Source organism: Chlamydotis macqueenii, chromosome 15 (assembly GCF_036417535.1).
Source record: "Chlamydotis macqueenii isolate bChlMac1 chromosome 15, bChlMac1.mat, whole genome shotgun sequence".
Taxonomy (NCBI): Eukaryota; Metazoa; Chordata; class Aves; order Otidiformes; family Otididae; genus Chlamydotis; species Chlamydotis macqueenii.
The window spans coordinates 7607434-7624791 of record NC_141570.1 but is presented as its reverse complement, the minus strand read 5'-3'; the positions used below and the strand labels follow the sequence as shown (position 1 = coordinate 7624791).

The 17358-nt window shown below is 44.4% G+C and overlaps 2 protein-coding genes across 6 annotated transcripts in view; one reads left to right on the top strand and one right to left on the bottom strand.

Moving 5' to 3' along the window:
* Nucleotides 1-3127: 3127 nt before the first annotated feature.
* TMEM130 (transmembrane protein 130) lies at nucleotides 3128-14133 on the bottom strand. Its single transcript, XM_086759967.1, has 8 exons — nucleotides 13848-14133; nucleotides 11672-11962; nucleotides 9528-9696; nucleotides 8223-8392; nucleotides 7675-7759; nucleotides 5593-5795; nucleotides 4437-4549; nucleotides 3128-3710 (listed from the first exon to the last, which is right to left on the bottom strand). Exons 1-8 carry the CDS (start codon nucleotides 13927-13929, stop codon nucleotides 3534-3536), a joined length of 1290 nt encoding a protein of 429 aa, XP_086616093.1. The 5' UTR covers nucleotides 13930-14133; the 3' UTR covers nucleotides 3128-3533.
* Nucleotides 14134-15292: 1159 nt separating this feature from the next.
* The window catches only part of TRRAP (transformation/transcription domain associated protein), a 95747-nt gene continuing 93681 nt past the window's right edge, over nucleotides 15293-17358 (top strand). For 4 of the 5 annotated variants that reach the window (XM_086759305.1, XM_086759303.1, XM_086759304.1 and 1 more), the window contains exons 1-3: nucleotides 15293-15406; nucleotides 16055-16205; nucleotides 16555-16604. In XM_086759305.1, coding sequence (XP_086615431.1) covers nucleotides 16106-16205; nucleotides 16555-16604 — 150 coding nt within the window. In that variant the 5' untranslated portion in view covers nucleotides 15293-15406; nucleotides 16055-16105. Of the gene's footprint in view, nucleotides 15407-15639; nucleotides 15700-16054; nucleotides 16206-16554; nucleotides 16605-17358 lie in introns of those variants that run through there. The other variant, XM_086759302.1, reaches the window with a different exon arrangement.

The window sequence follows — 17358 nt, the reverse complement described above, 5'->3', positions numbered from 1 at the left end:
AGAGGAGTATTTGGCTATATATATTTGCTATAACCTGCTCTTGTAGTTGTGGAGCAATTACGCTATTTTGTGCAAACCCCGCTATACACTGCACCACTGTGGGAATTACCGCGCGCTGGCGATGAGCGTACCCAGCTGTGAAAGATGAGGCCCAAGAAGTTTCTGGAACTTCTGCATTCCCCATGTTGGTGGCTGCAATTTAAAAATCCACATTTGTAGGTGGGCTGTCAAAGCAGAGATCTGCAGGATTTAAACAATTTTGTGACAGCTGCAGGATAGCACTTCAGTTTCCACGGAAACTGGTGCAGGCTCTCCAAAATCAAGGTGAAGTGTTGGCTGATTATCTAATAATAATGCTGAGCATTTAAATATGAAGCTCTTCACCTTCCTCTTGCTGAAACAATTTCCATTCCTGCAGCATCCAGCAAACGCAACAGAGGTCTTGCGAATTCAAACTGTTGTCACAGCTTGGGTTGTGTAGTCTGCTTTCCAGAGATGAAAGACAGAATTCAGCCTTGACCCACTCAGTGTCTGAGCCCTGTGCTCTGCTGTTAAGATAAAGGGCTAATTGGTCCCCACATCTACTGCACAAACTGGTACCATTGTTTATGTGACAAATTACAGAGTAACAGGAGTTCTTCTGCATTTTTATACTCTGCCTTTCCAGAACGTTTTTGTCCTCAAATGCATTTCCTTGTAATTAATTTTCATTGCATAAACTTCTTATCTGCTCCCACTCTTGCTTATCACCTGCAATGAATAGCTCTTTGGCTTTGCATTCACTGGACTCTTGTTTTGAATCACTGAGTTTTATCGTTTTGCTGAGCATTCCTTTTTCCAGGTCATCGATTTCTAAGGTTGACAAAATGAATCCTCCTGCTGATCCCTGTTACGTCCCACTAATCTCCTTGCTATACCCTGAGCCGCTCAATTACCTTTTGTCTTCAATTTCAGAGGCATTTATTGAACCCACAGATCAGTCTTTTGTGCAGGAAGCAGTTTCATATTGGATTCAGGAACATGTTCGTGTGAATATTTCTCATACTTATACCTCAATTTGTTAAGGTTGTTTAAATTTTTTTCGTTAATTTGCTTCTTGACATGACCTTTTAAATGTACTTTCTCCAGTGCTTATTTTTTTGCAAGAGATGTCTTTCTCACCTCAATTCTTTTCCATCTGCTCTTGAATAATGTCTTCCACTATTTGATAGTGTTGACTTTCCACTTTGCAGTGCTTGATCTTTTCTACCTTTCTGAATCATTTGACTCCTTTGCTATCCTTTGTTCATTTTAGGAAGAGAACAAGAGCCAATATTCTTCTGAAGGACATTTGCTGTGTTTTCCTCAATAGGAAATTGGGCATTTTCTTAGGCCTGTCTTTCATATCACTAACTCCATGTCCCTCTTTTTTTTTTTTTTTTGCCCAGTGGTTGATAACCACTTTAGCCAGGTTTGACACAATCAGTCATATCTCAGCTGAGATGTACTGGGGAGAGCATGGAGGCACAAAACCAAAGAAGCAATGTTTGTGGCCTAACACCCCATGATACCCTTTGAACCAGCTGGGTATTAATGGAAGACAGAGCTTAGATCTTACTGCTTCGATATGATCTTCCTCCAACCCAAATGACCCCTGTTTCAGGTAGCTACAACTGAGTCTGATCTCTCATAGCTACTGTCTTTGCTAGGAGTCTTTGCAATATGGAGAAGAAAGGGCTTTTTACACATTCATCAGTGTGCCAAGGGGTTATCTTTAGGTGTATTACAGCAGCAGGGGCCACATGTCTGTCACAAACGTAATAAAAGAAGCAGCCCAAACTAAACTTCTGGCTGCAGAGAGGTGCTGTGCAGTCTGTCTAGGGCCACCATCACTTCGAGTTGCATTTTTCACATCAGAAATCTGTTATTTCCAGTGCCCAAGGATCATGTAGCCATTTACAGAACACTCTGACATCCCAGAACAAGTCACGTACCTTTGGCTGTGGCTCAGATAGCTGGGATCTCAGGAATAAGCAATAAAGCTGAAGCTCTCAAGAACAGTAGGTCCTTTGCTAGCCCAAGGAGAGGCACATTTTTAACAGTGACTGAATATGACTGAAGATAAGAGTTTGACACCAGGGCACTGAGAAGGAATGCAGAGGATACTACACCTAATTAACAAGCTTGCTTATAAGTACATTTATCTTTAAAAAAGAGGAAGTTCTGCCTTGGAAAGTACTTTTTGACAAAAACCTAGTTTTACTGCATCATTTGTTATCTTAGATGACCCTATTCTAATTTGAATGTATCAGGTTAATTAACAAAGCCATTCCGAGGTCATGTAATTTTGTTTACAGATGAACTGAAGCTCTGGGCTTCTCTGAGGAAAGGCAGAAGTTGAATGTGTGAGATGAGCACCTCAAAAACCTTATGGTCAATCCCCTCACATTATCTCCCAATCAGTGCATTTATAAAATTATGATGTACTTAAAAAACCCCAAGTCCACAATACCCATAGGCTTTAAATCAGAGGTGGGGAAGGTGTGTCAGGTTTAAAAAAAGAAATGACCACAAAGGCACTTTTGTTTAAAAGCCTCCAGGGTACTATGAAATGCATCCTGGCAGGGGTGAAGTTTGGGTGAGCAGGAAGGTCAGAGTGGAAGACAGTCTGCAACAGGCACGGAGTTTATACAGCCTTGAACATTGACTATGAATTTGGATTTGATGTTTTGTTGAGTAGCTTTGAGCTACTGGTTGTTGTGTTTTTTGGAAGAGGATGTTTGGTGAGTAGCTGTGTAGTAACATAAGCAAGAAAGTAATGTAGAGGTTGGGGGGAGGGGGGAAGCTACTTATACAGATTAGAGCTATGTACTACTTCACAAAATGTTGGAGATGTGGGGTCTTCTTCAGCACATGTTGCAATCCCACCAGACTACTGATAGCAGCTAGCTCTCCATGAGCAGGGCACCAGCCACTACAGTCCCACAGAATCCCATTAACTTAAACAAGGGTTTTTTTTTGTTTAAGACAGGAGGAAAAAAGCCAACATGATTAGGTAGTCTGGTTCATTGGAAGCACCTAGGCCTTTCTCAACCAGGACAAGTCCGCTTCTTTTTTAGAACAAATACACATTCAACTGCATTTTGGGTGACTTCCATTTCCAGTATATTGTTGTAACACAGGAAAGAGAGGTATGTTTGTCTTAAGCATTTTCTTCTTTGAAACAGACAGCAGAAGGAACAGAGAAATTACAAGAGGTAGTGAGTTTAGCAAACCTGCACATAAAACAATCTTTCATAAGACTAAAATGGTGCATTTACACCTGTAAATGTATACACCCGTATAATTTAAAAATACAAAGCTACTTTTACTGTGTTTTAGGGCTTGTAGTTTTTTTTTAGTTCAGAGAATGAAACACTCAAGTGCTGGACTTAAAGTGGTTAACCTCATTGCATTGGCAAAACCAAACCATGCATGCAGCACTGGGCTTTTAACTCATCCTAAGTGAAAAGTTAAACTTGGCAGTTTGTGTAACCAATGTGCAATTGTGTTCTTTACACTGTGTACATTTTGACTGGCTTGTAAAAAGAATGTAGAAGTTCATGACTCTCCCTGGCAGCTTCTTGAGATGACCAAAGAGAACACGATCTGCAACATATCTGGCTGCAGCCTGATTCCGAATGAGAAGACGGGTTTTTATGAGACAGTGGAGAAAAGTCAAAGTCAGCTACCTGGAAAAGGAACATCAAAGAGATCCATTTTAATTCAGGTTCTACTGGCTCAAATGAGTCCAGAAAGAATATTTTGGGCCAGAAATGGCATTTAGTCCTCAACCAGTTTCAGTCACCAACTTCACATAGACTTCTGGTTTATACCTGCTGCACACCTGGCTCACAGGCAGTCTCTCTAGAGGTACGTTATTCATGTAAAGTGTATTAGGTACTTTCCAAGGGGCCAAGAAAGCTACCTTTGATTTAGGAGCTCATGCTTATTACAAATATGATAATATAGCAAGTGAAATCTAGACCAGATATGGAAGGGAGCTGGGGAGATGAAGGTCACATACTAGGGTCAAGTGACGATTTAGTGCTGGGTAACATCCACACCCTTTTTTACTGTCCTGTATCCTCTCGCTAGCCCCCTGCTTTCTGCCATGTAACCTCTCTGAGGAAGATCCTCTGGAAGGGATACTTCAATGTAAGCACCTGCTTGGAAATATTAACAAACTGCCCATGATAGCCCTGGCAACTTGAAGGATAGTTATAGTTCTTCACAAGAAGCCAGAAGCATGCCTGTTGCTTAAAGTGTTTGCCTACACTGTTCAGATTTTTCCATGGAACGGATCAGACATACCAGGGAAACGCTCCCTCCTGCTCTGGTTGCTGGGGGATTAAAGAAGGGACAGGCTGAAAAGTATCTAATTACTACCCCAGTTCAAAGTAAAAGTAACCAAATACCTCCACAAGGTCTTTTTGTTGTGTGTTACTTCGAAAAGTCGTGTACAGCACCAGTCCTAGCGTCACTGAAACCAGGGCGATGCAGAGCAGGACAAAGAAAGCTGGGTGGATCCCTAGGAAAGAGCACAAGGGGACATTCCTGGAGTGATACAATGCACTGAGAAGGGCAAGAGTGAGAAGGAAATGATGTTTTAGGAGAACTTTTCATATTTTTAGAACAAAGGACATGCATGTAATGGAATAATTTTTTCAGCCCAGAACACTTCACGTCTTTCTGAAATCTCAGATGTGGGAATGTGGGGTTGGGAAGTTGTAAGGGTCTTTTCTTTTTTGAGTCTGTTTTCCCTTGAACAGCCCCAAAAAACCCACCCAGGTACATATGTTAGCCCTAACTCCTCAGGGTGTTTTTGTGTCTCTGTGGTACCTCAATAGGACAGGAAGGAACCTCATCTTCACAGCAGCCAGCAGCTTCCAGCAAAGGGGATTTGCACACTCAGCCCTGACTGCACACCAGTGCCTTCTGGAGTGAGCTGCCCGCAGCTGAGTGTGCAGGAGGGCTGGCCCACGGTGAGATGGTATAACCACTCTGCATCACAGCCTGGCTGTGCCCGGGCCAGGTCCTCTTCAGGTGGCCGCCTAACTACTTTCTCAGATGACCCAAGAGGAACATGTGTGAGCGTGCATGGGGAGCCAGCAGGGATTTCTGACTCAGGGGGCAGAAACTTGTAATGAAATGGAGGCCAAGAAAAATCTACCCTTGAAAAAAAACATAACTAAACTAAATAAAAAGAATTGAAACTGCTTAATTAACGGAGTGTTATAGATGCATACGTTTTCCTAGTTATCATCTAACTACAAGAGCCAGACTATTTAAACTGAAAATTATGTAATTTAAGTAACTCAGCCTTCCCAGGAAACTCATTAGCTTCAAGATGCTCTTGAGACTAAGGGTTCAGCAGGATGCAAGAAGCTCAGAGCAATTATAGTAGGCACATTATAGGCTCTCCTTTCTCTTCCTGCTTCCTTTGCTTTTAGGGATCTATACCAGTTTCCAGAAACCTCATCTGCAGGCTAGTGATTGACCCTGCCATGTTTGAGCCTGCCTCTTCCCTAGCAGGTGGGACTCCGTGCTGCTCAGACTCCAGCTGCTCCTCACCTGTTGGCCACACTTTTATTCCATGGTACGTCTGCAGCATCGTCACGCCGTTCTCCACTCTGACGCTCAGGCAGTACTGCCCAGCGTCACTGAAGGTATGGCTGAGATTGTAGCAGGAGCCATTAATCACCACCAGATGGCATTTTTCACCTTCAAGTGGAATGCACTCAGACTTTATAAGCCAGCATAACGCCAGTGGAGGGCTGAAATGACAAGAGCAAAAAGAAAAAAAAAAATTAGGTAAAAACTTCACCAAAATTTCATCTGAGAGCTGATGAATCACTTGGTTAAAACAGCATAGTAATTTTTAAAATAACGAAGCTAATCTAAATACAAACAGAGAAGTCATTAACTGCACAATTGTTTGGTTTATAGTATTTGCCAATTGAAAAAGTTCTTTGTGATGCTTCTATAAAAGCAAGCCTTTCAGCTGAGACCTGAATACCGGTGTGGGTCGTAGCAAGGCCATCATGTGTAGAAAACCCTGTAGTCCTTCTCCAATAAAGATAAAAGGAATCTTTTTTCCCCTGCGCTTCCAAGGGAGTATAGGTTGTTTTTCCTTTGTTCTTCTCACATAGAAGAAATTACTCTCTGTGCTACTAAAGCACACCCAAGACTTTTCTGATGAAAAAAACCCCACAATCAAAACTGGAAAGAATGTAAGATGAGCTTTGTCCCATGGACTAATAGCTGGAAAAGGCAAATAAATTGCAGGGATCACAGTACTCCCTTAAAATAACAAAATGTTTTTATTTCCTATCCAGCAATCTAGGTGCCATCCACTTTATGGCCATATGTCTCCTCACAATGCCCAGCTGATGCCTTTTATTTACATTTTTAGACCCTTGTTCCAACTGATTCTGCTTGGACTCACCTTACGCACTATGGACTTTGATTCTGACAACAGATAGAGCTTTTCTTTATCCTATCTTATTAGCATTTTGTTCCTTAACTCTCCAGGACATTCTCTGCTAATGTTTATATGTTTAGCTTATTTTCTAGGTTTGGTTTTGATAACCTGTCTCGCAAGCCTTCGTCATCGCTTCTCTATCATAAACTCCTATTGCATCAGTCCTGGTCCTGTGGCTTGGCAGTTAGGTCAGGCAAACATTGTCCATCCTAAAACCAAGCCTGCTTTTAGGGATCTCAGATTTGCTTGTAATGGTTTCTGGCTGTTCACATTTACTTGTATGCCATCTCCAGTTTCCACTCCTGCCAATGTGCCATTCACTTTCTGAATGCAAACTGTGCTGCTTTGTCTATTGAGACTATTTATACCTTTGGCTACTGCCTGTGTTGGGTGCTGCTCGCTCTATCCTACCTCCATACTAACAGCCTTGCTCTATTTTTTTTTTAAATCCACTATTAGCCTCAATAGCTCCCAGTAGCAGAACGCGAAAGTGTCACTCTTCGGGAGAGTAAATGACTTCTATGGTCACGGAGTGTTTGTGGTGAAGGCACTTTCCTGAGTGCTTCAGTGGTATTTAAAATGCTTCTGCCATACAAAAAAGCTCTGATGTGTTCCAAATACTGCAGCTTGAGAGAGCTTGTTGTAGAATTGAGGGTGTTCATGACTCTCCTATATTCCTCACTGCATGGAGCCTCTCTGTTTTTTCATCTTGTGGTAATCTTAACTGTGCCAAAATTATTCCCCAAACCCCCTACTCCCATGTGCCAGGCAAGGATCACTGCTGTGCAACACCACTCTGAATACAGTTTAATTTAATGGTGGGGAAATTGGCCAAGGAGAAAAATTCAAAAGGAAGTTTTAAATTGTAAGTTTTCCCACTATCATTCTCTGGCTAGTTCTCTTTTAACATTCTTTTTACAAAGATATAAAAATAACATTTTCTTTAAGTAGGAGGATTCTACTTTTCTGTAAAGATGCAGCTCTTTCAGGCTCTTAAGAGTTCATGGAGTTTCAACTCAGGAAAAAGCAATATTCAACAGCATTTTGTTCAAAGGAAGTTTCTTTTTTGATTTAAGAAACAGTTCTGTGGGGTGCAACTGATTATTTTAAGGAAACAGTGGGGAAAAACACTTAAATGCTTTTTGGGGAAAGAAGTTGCATTTGCTACTTACGTGCCATTGATATGAAGAGATAAACTCAAGTTTTCCATTACGTGAGTCTCTCTGGAGCCCACTACATTAATACTTTTAACAGCATCTGAGAGGAAGAAAAAAAGCATGTAATGCTCCACATGTAAACTTGAAATTGACTGGTTTTCCAGTAAAGGTTTGTTTTCCTAGGCTTTGCAGATTTTAGCTCCATCAGTCACACATATACTACTTGCCTTAGACTTTATTGTAAGTTTTAAGTGTATGTGAGACTTCTACAAAACACATGAAAAGAAACAAATGAAAAAGAAACAGAAGATTTTATATATTTTCTCCCACTTTTTCTGCACTAGAACAGCACAAAGTCCATTTCGCAATGGAACCCTTCATTGAATAACGTTGACCAGTTCTTGCACATGAAACAATGCTGAAGTTGTATTATGACATGAAAGCTAGATTGTATCTGTACATATATAGCTGTCGTAGTTCAGCCCCGATCGGACCAGACTACGCAGTCTCTCTCTCAACTCCCCCCCACACTCCGTGCACTATGTGCAAAGTTTTATAATTACCTAACAGCTCCAGAGCAGTGGTAAAATCACCAGTTTTCTGCACCATTTCTCTTTCACGTATGATGCTTCCAATTTGCTCCCATTCAGCTATGACTTTCAGATGCACCGTGCGATTCCCCATGGTAGAGCAGTTATAGTAGACAAAGGGCTCCTTGGTAATCTGATAAACTCTATGTGCAACAGGAAAAGATTTAGAATCCAAATTGCCTTTTACCAAGTCCTTGCATATTTCTGATTTAAAAAGGAGCAAGCTGAAATATATTTTCTTTATAGAAAATGCTACAGTCAGCTGTGATTCTAATTCTACTTTATGTCCATATCAATGAGGATTAATGTCTATAGCATTACCAATAAAACTACAATCAGTATAAGACCCAAAGTGTACTTATACATTTTTAAGTAAAGAAACTAAAATGCTAAAAGAAACTAATGCAAAAAGAATCCATAAAATGGAATAGGAATAGTCAGTAAATTATTAAAACTACTTTTATAGAGGTGGACTGTAAGCTAACTGAAGCACTAAGAGGAGGTGGGGAGAAAAAAGAAAGAAAAAACAGTATTCAAAGACTAAAGCTTACACTTCTATTTGCATACATGTATTAGTATTCGACATATATTCGTCCTCAGAGAAGGAAAGTAACTCAGTGTCTTTCTTCTTCCCTACTGCAGGGTGGCTTAAGGGCTAAATAGTACCCATGAGTTTATTTCTGGTGGTTCTAAGCTATATTGTTCCCCTCCCTGCCCCAGTTTTGTTATTAGGTAAGTGTTAGGTGTGTGCTCATGTGCACCTCCATATTATTAAAAAGACCTATCCACTTCCAAAAGCTCCTCACCCTCACCAAGCCATGGTGTATTTATGGGTCACAGTAACAGCTACTCACTGCCCAACCACAAGGCAGGATGCCGTTTACATTTCCCTTAAGTGCACAAATTATTCACATATTCAAAAAAAACAACCTGCTAATGGAGATCTGCAGGCATAATGATGTTTTGAAATAACAATTTACAATAAGTTACTTTTTCCAGTTCAATCAGTTCAGTTCAGCTCATTGCACACACAGTAATACACCTGAGCTTATATTTGAACATGAAATTTAGGTCTTTAAAACATCACCATTTTGTGAGTACGCAGTGACTTCTGTGCCAAAGTTTTTGTAATTCACCTGGCTGACATGCTAAGAATGTACCAACTGACAAGGTGTATGCTTTGTCCTATAATTTAATCAGGATTTTTTTTCTAGATGAGCATCTGAATCAAGAACCATCTTGAATACTTAGCAAAGCAAAAAAAGTAACCACACCTACCCGTCTCCAAAATCCCAGTTGTAGACAAATGATGCTGACTTGAAGTAATGACTTGGGTCATGAAGACAGAAAGAAATCCGTGTCACAGCACCCGTGGAGGAACTAGAACCATGCGTGATAAATCTACTGTCTTCTATCTGGGCAATGGTAAGATTCCCTGTGATAAATTCTGCAGAATAATAAGGCAGGGAAAGAACGACAGCAGATATCACTTCCATAGCATGCGCTGTGTGAGTATCAAAACATTATTTAAAATGTATTGTGTAAGTCTTTGTGTCCTAGGCCAAGTGGTTAAGTGTATTTTATATCTATTACTCAGTGTTGTTACATGTCTTAGTGAGGCAAGGAGATTAAATTACTTATTTAGGGTTATACAGTGGGTCATGATAAAGCTTCTAATAGAACAAAGAGAAATAACCCTGGGCTGATTGAGGTCAATATCAATTTGTTACTATTGATTTTAAAAGGACTGAGATTAACATCAAGTATCTAGATCAAGGGATTAAATATCAAACCAGTATACATACGCTTCATATTTGGGGTGGCAGTTTTTGTTTGTTTTGTGGGAATTTTATGTTGCTGTTATTTTGTCTTTTAGTTTTAGCTCCTTCCACAGAAATTAAAGTTTGACTACTATGAACAACAGATGTACTATATATTGTGAATACAGAAAGAGTGAAAATTTGATTTCTATGTCTGTGAGAGATCCTATGCTTGAGCTTGTTTACAAGGACTGGGAAAGGCTGATCTAAAAATCCTCTCTAACCTATGAACAAAGAGGTATTATGATAATACACTTATCAGCTCATTATAAAACTAACGGGATATTAATTACCAGTAGCAGGCTCTTACCCTACTAACAATTCATTAAATCTGGTTAACTGTTCTCTAGATGATGCGCAAACAAGAACCACAACTACTGCTTCAGACTGGGGCTGGTAATGCAGAACTACCTGGAGCTGTAACTTCTTTGAGCTACTGGCAGCTGCCTCTGGGCCCCTCTGAAGCCCCTGTGGGCACTCTTTCTTGAAGAAGGCAGAAAGGTACAATGGGGTCTTCCCTTTCAAACCTACAGAAAGCTTCTATCCCTCTTGTTTGTGACATGAGAATGTAAAACAGTGCAAAGTGAGAAAGGAATAAGTAGTCTTCAGCAAGGCAGCAGTTCTTAAGACAGAAAACATCTCATGTATTGTGTTTGGGTTTTGGTGGTGGAGAGGCTTCTAGCAAGAAGCTGCTAGAAGTTTCCCCTCAACTTATATGTGTTTTATAAAGACTTATTGAATAAGCTTGGTTTTTCTCAAAGAAAAATCTCAGTAGCTATTCCCCAAAATGTCAGCTATGCCCTGTGGTTAGCTCTTTTGTCCTCATGCATGTCCTTATCTTTGGTGAGGAGCTGGGTCTATTTTGGAGTGCCTGAGTAGAGCACCAGGACATGTGGCTGGAGGGATGTGGTTACCAGTCTCTGAAAGAGGGGGTTTGTGGGAAGCTGTCAGGTGATATTTCATGTCAATCTCTGTATTGGAGATTAGGTTAACCATACTGTGCCATTGTTCAGTTTGTCAAAAAATGCTTGTTTATGGTTATGAATATTCCCAGTAAGCTGAAATTGCACCTAGCAGTATTTGGAAGCGCAGCTATGACTTCACATCTGATTTCAGTACACACAGTCAGAGCTTTAAAAGAAAATGTAATGGCTCTGTTGTGCTGATGGCCTGGTTTTGCTATGTCATGCAACAGAGAAAATCAATATATTGTTACTGCTGCTGGACATCCTAACTTTAGGACTAGAACTGCTGGGAAGCAGTACAGGAAGCACTGTTTTTAGGAGTCCGGACATCACTGAACAATGCTGATGTGTGAGCTGCAGCTGCTGAAGTATCTGCTCTCTAGCTCAGTTTCTCTAAGTGACAGAGGCAGGGAAACACGAGCAGGCTCACACTTGCTTCCTCGATGTAGGTATACTACAGTATGGCCCAAATATCTGTCCAAAGCCACCTTCAATCAAAGGGCTACACAAATCAAACTCTGTTGGCAGAAGCCGTATTTAAGCCTGGTTTTCGTTTTTCTGATGCTAGCAAAGGCAGCAAGCATTCAGATGTATACTGAACACCTGAAAAGACATAGACGTTGTAAAGCCATTTTACCTGTAATCTGAAGCACGGTGACATTTCTAGCAACCGGCCGGCATAACCAACAGTTTCTGTGAGTCACCCAGACAGATACAGGAAAAGTCCCAGGAAATTCACCGGTCACATTAATCACGGAGTTAAACTGCTGCTCGGATTTCTCTATCAGAATCAGAGGAGCATAAATCCAGTTAAAGTGATACAAGTTTGATGTGACGCTGTCATTCTTCATACTTAGACGGGCGTGAACAGTAGCTGGAGCTCCTGTTGTGATGGGACCGTTGTTGGTTATTTCCAGATGATACTCCTCTGTGGAAATCAGAAGGAAAAAAAAAACCCCAACAAACCTTGTGTTGCATTTTTTATTTTATTTATTTGTTTACACATTTTAACTAGTCAGCCATAGTTATGTGACTCACAATGAGACTCATCTCATCATCCCAGCAAAGACTTTACCACCTTTTTTTTTTTTTTTTTTTTTTCCCATTTAAAAACCTGGAACAGAAGCTGTTGCTTGTATGCATGAATTGAAACAAGTAGCATTAAAAAACATGTTCGACTGGCTCCTAGAAATGTCAATAGTAGAAGGGAACTTCAGACTAGAACATTACAAAAACTTTGATGAGGTTTTATAGGCAGAGCTGGGCGCTCTGGTAGTAGGTTCAGTGTCACTAATGATCTAACATGGTCACTAAATTCCAGCTACTGGGAGAAAGTCAACCTCAGCTCTAATCTCTGTCCTAAAAAAATATGAACTTTCAAACTCAGGTAAGATTTCATCCAATAGATTCCTTTGTCAGCTCTGTTGACCCACAAATCTCTCCCACCTTCCTCTTAAGGAACAAAAAAACCTCAGTACCAGCTTCTTCCATGCCCCAGTGGCAGATCAGTTGCCATCCAGAGAGAACTGGAAAATCTCAAGAAGTGGGCTCATGTGAACCTCATGAGATTCAACAAGGGCAAGTGCAAGATCCTGCCCCTGGCTTGAGGCAACCCCCAGTATCCACACAGGCTAGAAGATAAAGAGAGTGAGAGCAGCCCTGCAGAGAAGGACATGAGAGTACTGGTGGATGAGAAGCTTGACATGAGCTGACAATGCTCGCAGCCCTGAAAGCCAACTGCGTCCCTGCTGCTTTGGATGGCTCACCGTTACCTTCTCTGCCACCTTTACGCATGTTGGGTTTTATGAAAAGGATACATTCAATTAAAAAAAAAAAAAACAACACAGCACTGCAACAAGATTAAATGACCTGAATGTGTTAAAAACCGTGACCTGTACTGTGGAGGGAGCATGGGGGTCAGCTAACCCTGTACTGCCTTGCCTGCATCCATCAGCTTAGGATGGGACGGAACGAGAATCTAAAGCATCTACTTAGTGTCCACATTTTATTTCACAAATCGCAGCTGTTGAGCAAATCTGGATGTAAATAGACTGTGAGAAATAACTGTAACATTACTGCCTGAGCAAGAACTCCACTGTTCCCATTTCACAACACAAGGAATGGCCTTGAGTTCAGATTTTTGAGTTAATGGAGAAATGTTTGTGATTTGATGAAATCCGGCACAGAGAGGTTTCAGGTCTCTAGAAGATTCAGGCTACTCTCTGCTTTGCTTCAGCAGGACTTGGGAAAAACAGCCAGCTACCTCACGCTTATCTAGCACTTCTCCTTGGAGGTTATCACCGTGCTTTACAAACCAGGGCCGTGCTGAAGCCCAACAGCTGCAGCAGTGGGAGATGAGGTGGCTAGCCCAAGGTCACCAGTGAGTCACCGGTGGAGCAAGACTGGATGAAAACCCAATTCTGTGATTTCTTTTACGTTTCCGACCTCTCTTTGCAGAATGCAGCACAGCGAGGGCCAGGCTGCCCGGGCACCTTGTGACCCACTGTGCTGGGTCAGCGGAGGAAGCGGGAACGCAGCTTTTGGGTTAGGAAGTGCAAAGCAGAACCCCGGCTGCCCGGGAAGCCCCAGCTTCGCTGCAGGCACCGAGGTCGCAGCGCTTGACGATGAAGCCTGGGGAGGCGAGACGGTGCCCGGAGCTGCCTCTATCCCCTGTTAATGCCCAGCAAGCCCGGGCAGGGAACCACCACCCTCCCCACCAGTCAAGCAGCTCACGCCTGAGTTCTGCCCCCCTCGCCCGCTCCCCGGGAGCCGCTCCCCGGCGGCGATGACGGCGCAGACCGGCAGCCCCTTACCTGCCGCCGTGACGGCGGGGCCGAGCAGCAGCAGCAGCAGGAGGCAGGGCAGCCGCAGCATGCTCGGGGCGGCGGGGGCCATGGGCAGGCTCCGCGGGGCCGGGTGTCGCCGAGCCGGGGCCGGGCCCTGCCCCCGAGGCCGCCCGCCGTTCTGCGGCACCGCCGTCCGCCCCCCCGGGCCGCTCCCCCGCGGCAGCGCCCAACCAGCCGCTCCCGGGGGAAGTTCCTGCGGCGTCGTGTTGCCAACGTAACGGGCTGCTGCAAAACCGCCGGGATTTAAAAAAAAAAAAAACCAAAAGAAAGAAACAAAAACCAACCACACAAATGCTGCCCGTCTGCGGAGAGGGTGGGCACAGCGGGCGAGCGCTGGGGAAAGAGCCTGTATTTCGGTGCGGTGGCTGGCATGGCAGACGTGCGGTGTTTTTCAGGCCCGGGCGGTGCGAGGGCGCCTCAGCCGCGGGCAGCTGGGCTGCGTTCCCCGGTGGCTGGGCGCCCGGGCCGGCGGCTCTTCCCAAGGCGCCCGCAGCGCCAGGTGTGCGGTGGGAGCTTCTGGGGAGAACAGGAGAGCCGCTCTCACAAACGCCATGCAGGGTTGGTTTTATTTTTTTTTAAGTACTTATTCGATGCTCTTTCTTACTCCTGGCTACTTTTTTTTTTTTTTTTTTTAAATGGATCAGTCCCCCTCTACCGGGTTTGCTCCCCATTACCCGGCGCGCCGGAGCTGCTTCTGCCACCGCTCCCCTGGGCCACGGGGCTGCAGCGGCGGGGCGGTTCTCGGCAAGGGGGGGGGACACCCAGTAGCGGCCGCGTCCGCCCGCGGTAACTCCGCGCCCGCTGTTAGCGGCATCGCGCCCCACGGCCGCTGCGTTAGCGGAGACCCCGCGGCTGAGGGGAAGGACGAGGCCTCAGGCAGCGCGGCCCGGCAGCGGCGGGAGCTAGCAGGCGCCCTTCCCGGCTGGGGCAGCGTAGAGGGTGGCCGGGGGCTGCGGATGCCCCCGCCCCGGGCCGCGGTGAGGAACCCGGGCGGCGCCGTGGGCCTCAGCGCCCGCCTCCACCGGGGTAGATCCGCGGGAGGCGGGTAGTGGGAGGAGGCGGCCGGAAGAACTGAGCTCGGGCGCTTCCGTTGCGCCCCTGCACTGCCGCCGGCCTCCGCGGGCAACAAAGGAGGGAGCTGAGGGGGGCCTGGGGCCGGCCGAGCCCGGGGAGCTGCGGGGTGAGGAGCGGTAGGGGCGGCGGCAGCGCCTCGGTGGGGCCCGGGCGTGGGGCGAAGCGAAGCGAAGCGGCAGGGGGCGAGGCGAGGCCCGGCGCGGCCTGCGGGGCGGAACCGGCGAGGGGCGGGGAAGAGGATGGGGCCTGAGCGCCGTCAGCGCGGCGGGCGAAGGCCTCGGGCAGGGGCCGGTAGCTGGGAGGGCTGAGGGACCGGCGGGAGGAAGCGTTGTTGCGGTCGCTCACGGATGCCTGCGTTCACAGGGCGGGCGCCTCGGCGGGGATGGGGTCGGCGTGATGGCGCCCTGACAGCGGGGAGCGACCAGGCCGCGGCCAGCTCTGCGGCGGGGAAGGTGAGGGGATGCGGGGCCCGGCGGCAAGGCCGCAGCCTGGCCCTGGAGCAGGCGCGGGGGCACTGGATGGGGGTGTCTGCGGGGCACCTTCAGCTGGTGATCGCGGCGTGAAGGGCGGTTCGGCTGAGGCGGGCTGTGTGGGAGAGCTGACGGGAGAGCGCCGGGGTGAGGAGAGACGTCGCCGGCCTTTCAAGCTGAATTTGGTTCCAGGTTTCTTTACAAGCGAGAAAGGGAGGTCGTGACGGCTGAACGGCTTCTGGCATCTCTGGGAGCGAGAGTCCTGCCGGGATGCTGTAAGTTTGGGATGCATCCGGGTCTGAAGATCAGATAACAGGTGTGCGGCGCCGTGGCATCCCTGAGCCTGCTGCTGCTTCTGGGAGAAACGAAACCACACAAAACTCGTGATTGTTTATGCTGTGGCATGAAGAGCCCAGTAACCACGAAGTGTGGTCCTGTGATACTGAGCGCTGGACATGCTAGGCACTATATTTGTAAGCCTAAGTAAATGTGACAGCTGTGGTTTTTGGAAAAGATGTATTCTCTTCAACACCTCAAAAGAATGGATGTAGATATGTGATAAGAATGTGATAGCTGCTCTTTTCTAGCCATGTAAACTAACAAATCTATTTTAAATTTTTTTTTTTGTAGGTGTGTTGGTCTTAATTTTACGTACTGAAAGCTGATCCATCTTCCTTCAAGATGACATTTGTTTCAGCACAAGGGCCTACGGTCGTGGACCAAACCACTTTGATGAAAAAATACCTTCAGTTTGTGGCTGCTCTTACAGATGTCAATACACGTAAGATACTTTTTTCTACTGAAAGTCACAGTTCTTCTATGGTTTGTTTCACAATCATTGCAGTATTGTTTAGACCGTTCATAAGTGTGTGTTGAATTAACTTTGAATTTCATTTGGGTTTTGATTTTTGAAGAAGCAAAGTGATGAGCAATGCTTGCATGAGCCGAAGTGAGCGAGCTGTGTGCGTGTGCAGTTGTGTGATGGTTGTTTGTGAGAACTGTGTGCCTTATGATTCGGCGATGATAGCTAAACTGATAAGATCTGATTGCTTCTTTGATCAGTGAGGCTGGTGTTTTCCTTCATGTTGTAGCTTTACATTTAATTTTTTTGCTTGAATTCCCATTTTCAGCTGATGAAACCAAATTGAAAATGATGCAAGAAGTCAGTGAGAATTTTGAGGTAAATAAAAAAAAATCAACAAAACCCCACCAAAAAACTCTGACATTCTGAAATGACAGTCTGTCTTGTGCTTAATATATGTTAGTTTGATTTCTGATGTTATGTGGTTAAACTATTAATCTTAGTATTTTGTGACTTATGAGGTATGTTGTTATAAGTAATTGATTTTAGATTTGTATTTAGGAATTAGCCAGGTTATTGAAGAATTCCAATATTTGGACTTAGAGAACTGTTTCATTCTCTAATCTTTATTCAGTAAACATTTAAATAAATGAAGTAATAGATTTTTTTTTTCCATTTTGTTGAATGATAGAAATCTCTACACTTAAAGCTTTCTTCTGTTTGGTTCAAATGTGTATTGTGCCCTCACAAAGCCCCTCTGATTCCTCTGAGTAGTTCCACAGTGTAGAAGTGAGGGAGGAGTTGTCAGATGCAGAATCTGCCATCAGGAGTGGAGTTGGCTCCGGTGCTGTCTTTTGCATACTGATGAACTGCCAAGCTTAGATGAGCAGCACAAAAAGAGTGAGACACAAGTTAAGCCAACCCTGTGTTAGCAGAAATTATACTTTAGTTGAAGACTTAGTTATTATGTGTCTATTCTAAAGTTATAGAGAACTTGTTTTGTAGAATAAGTTCAAGATCTTAGAATCACTGTAATTCTCTCTGTATCTAGATTTTTAGTCAGGTTGCAATAAAAAACAGTGCTACCACTATAACATATCCTGTCCTTACTTGCTTTATTTGAAGTCATCTC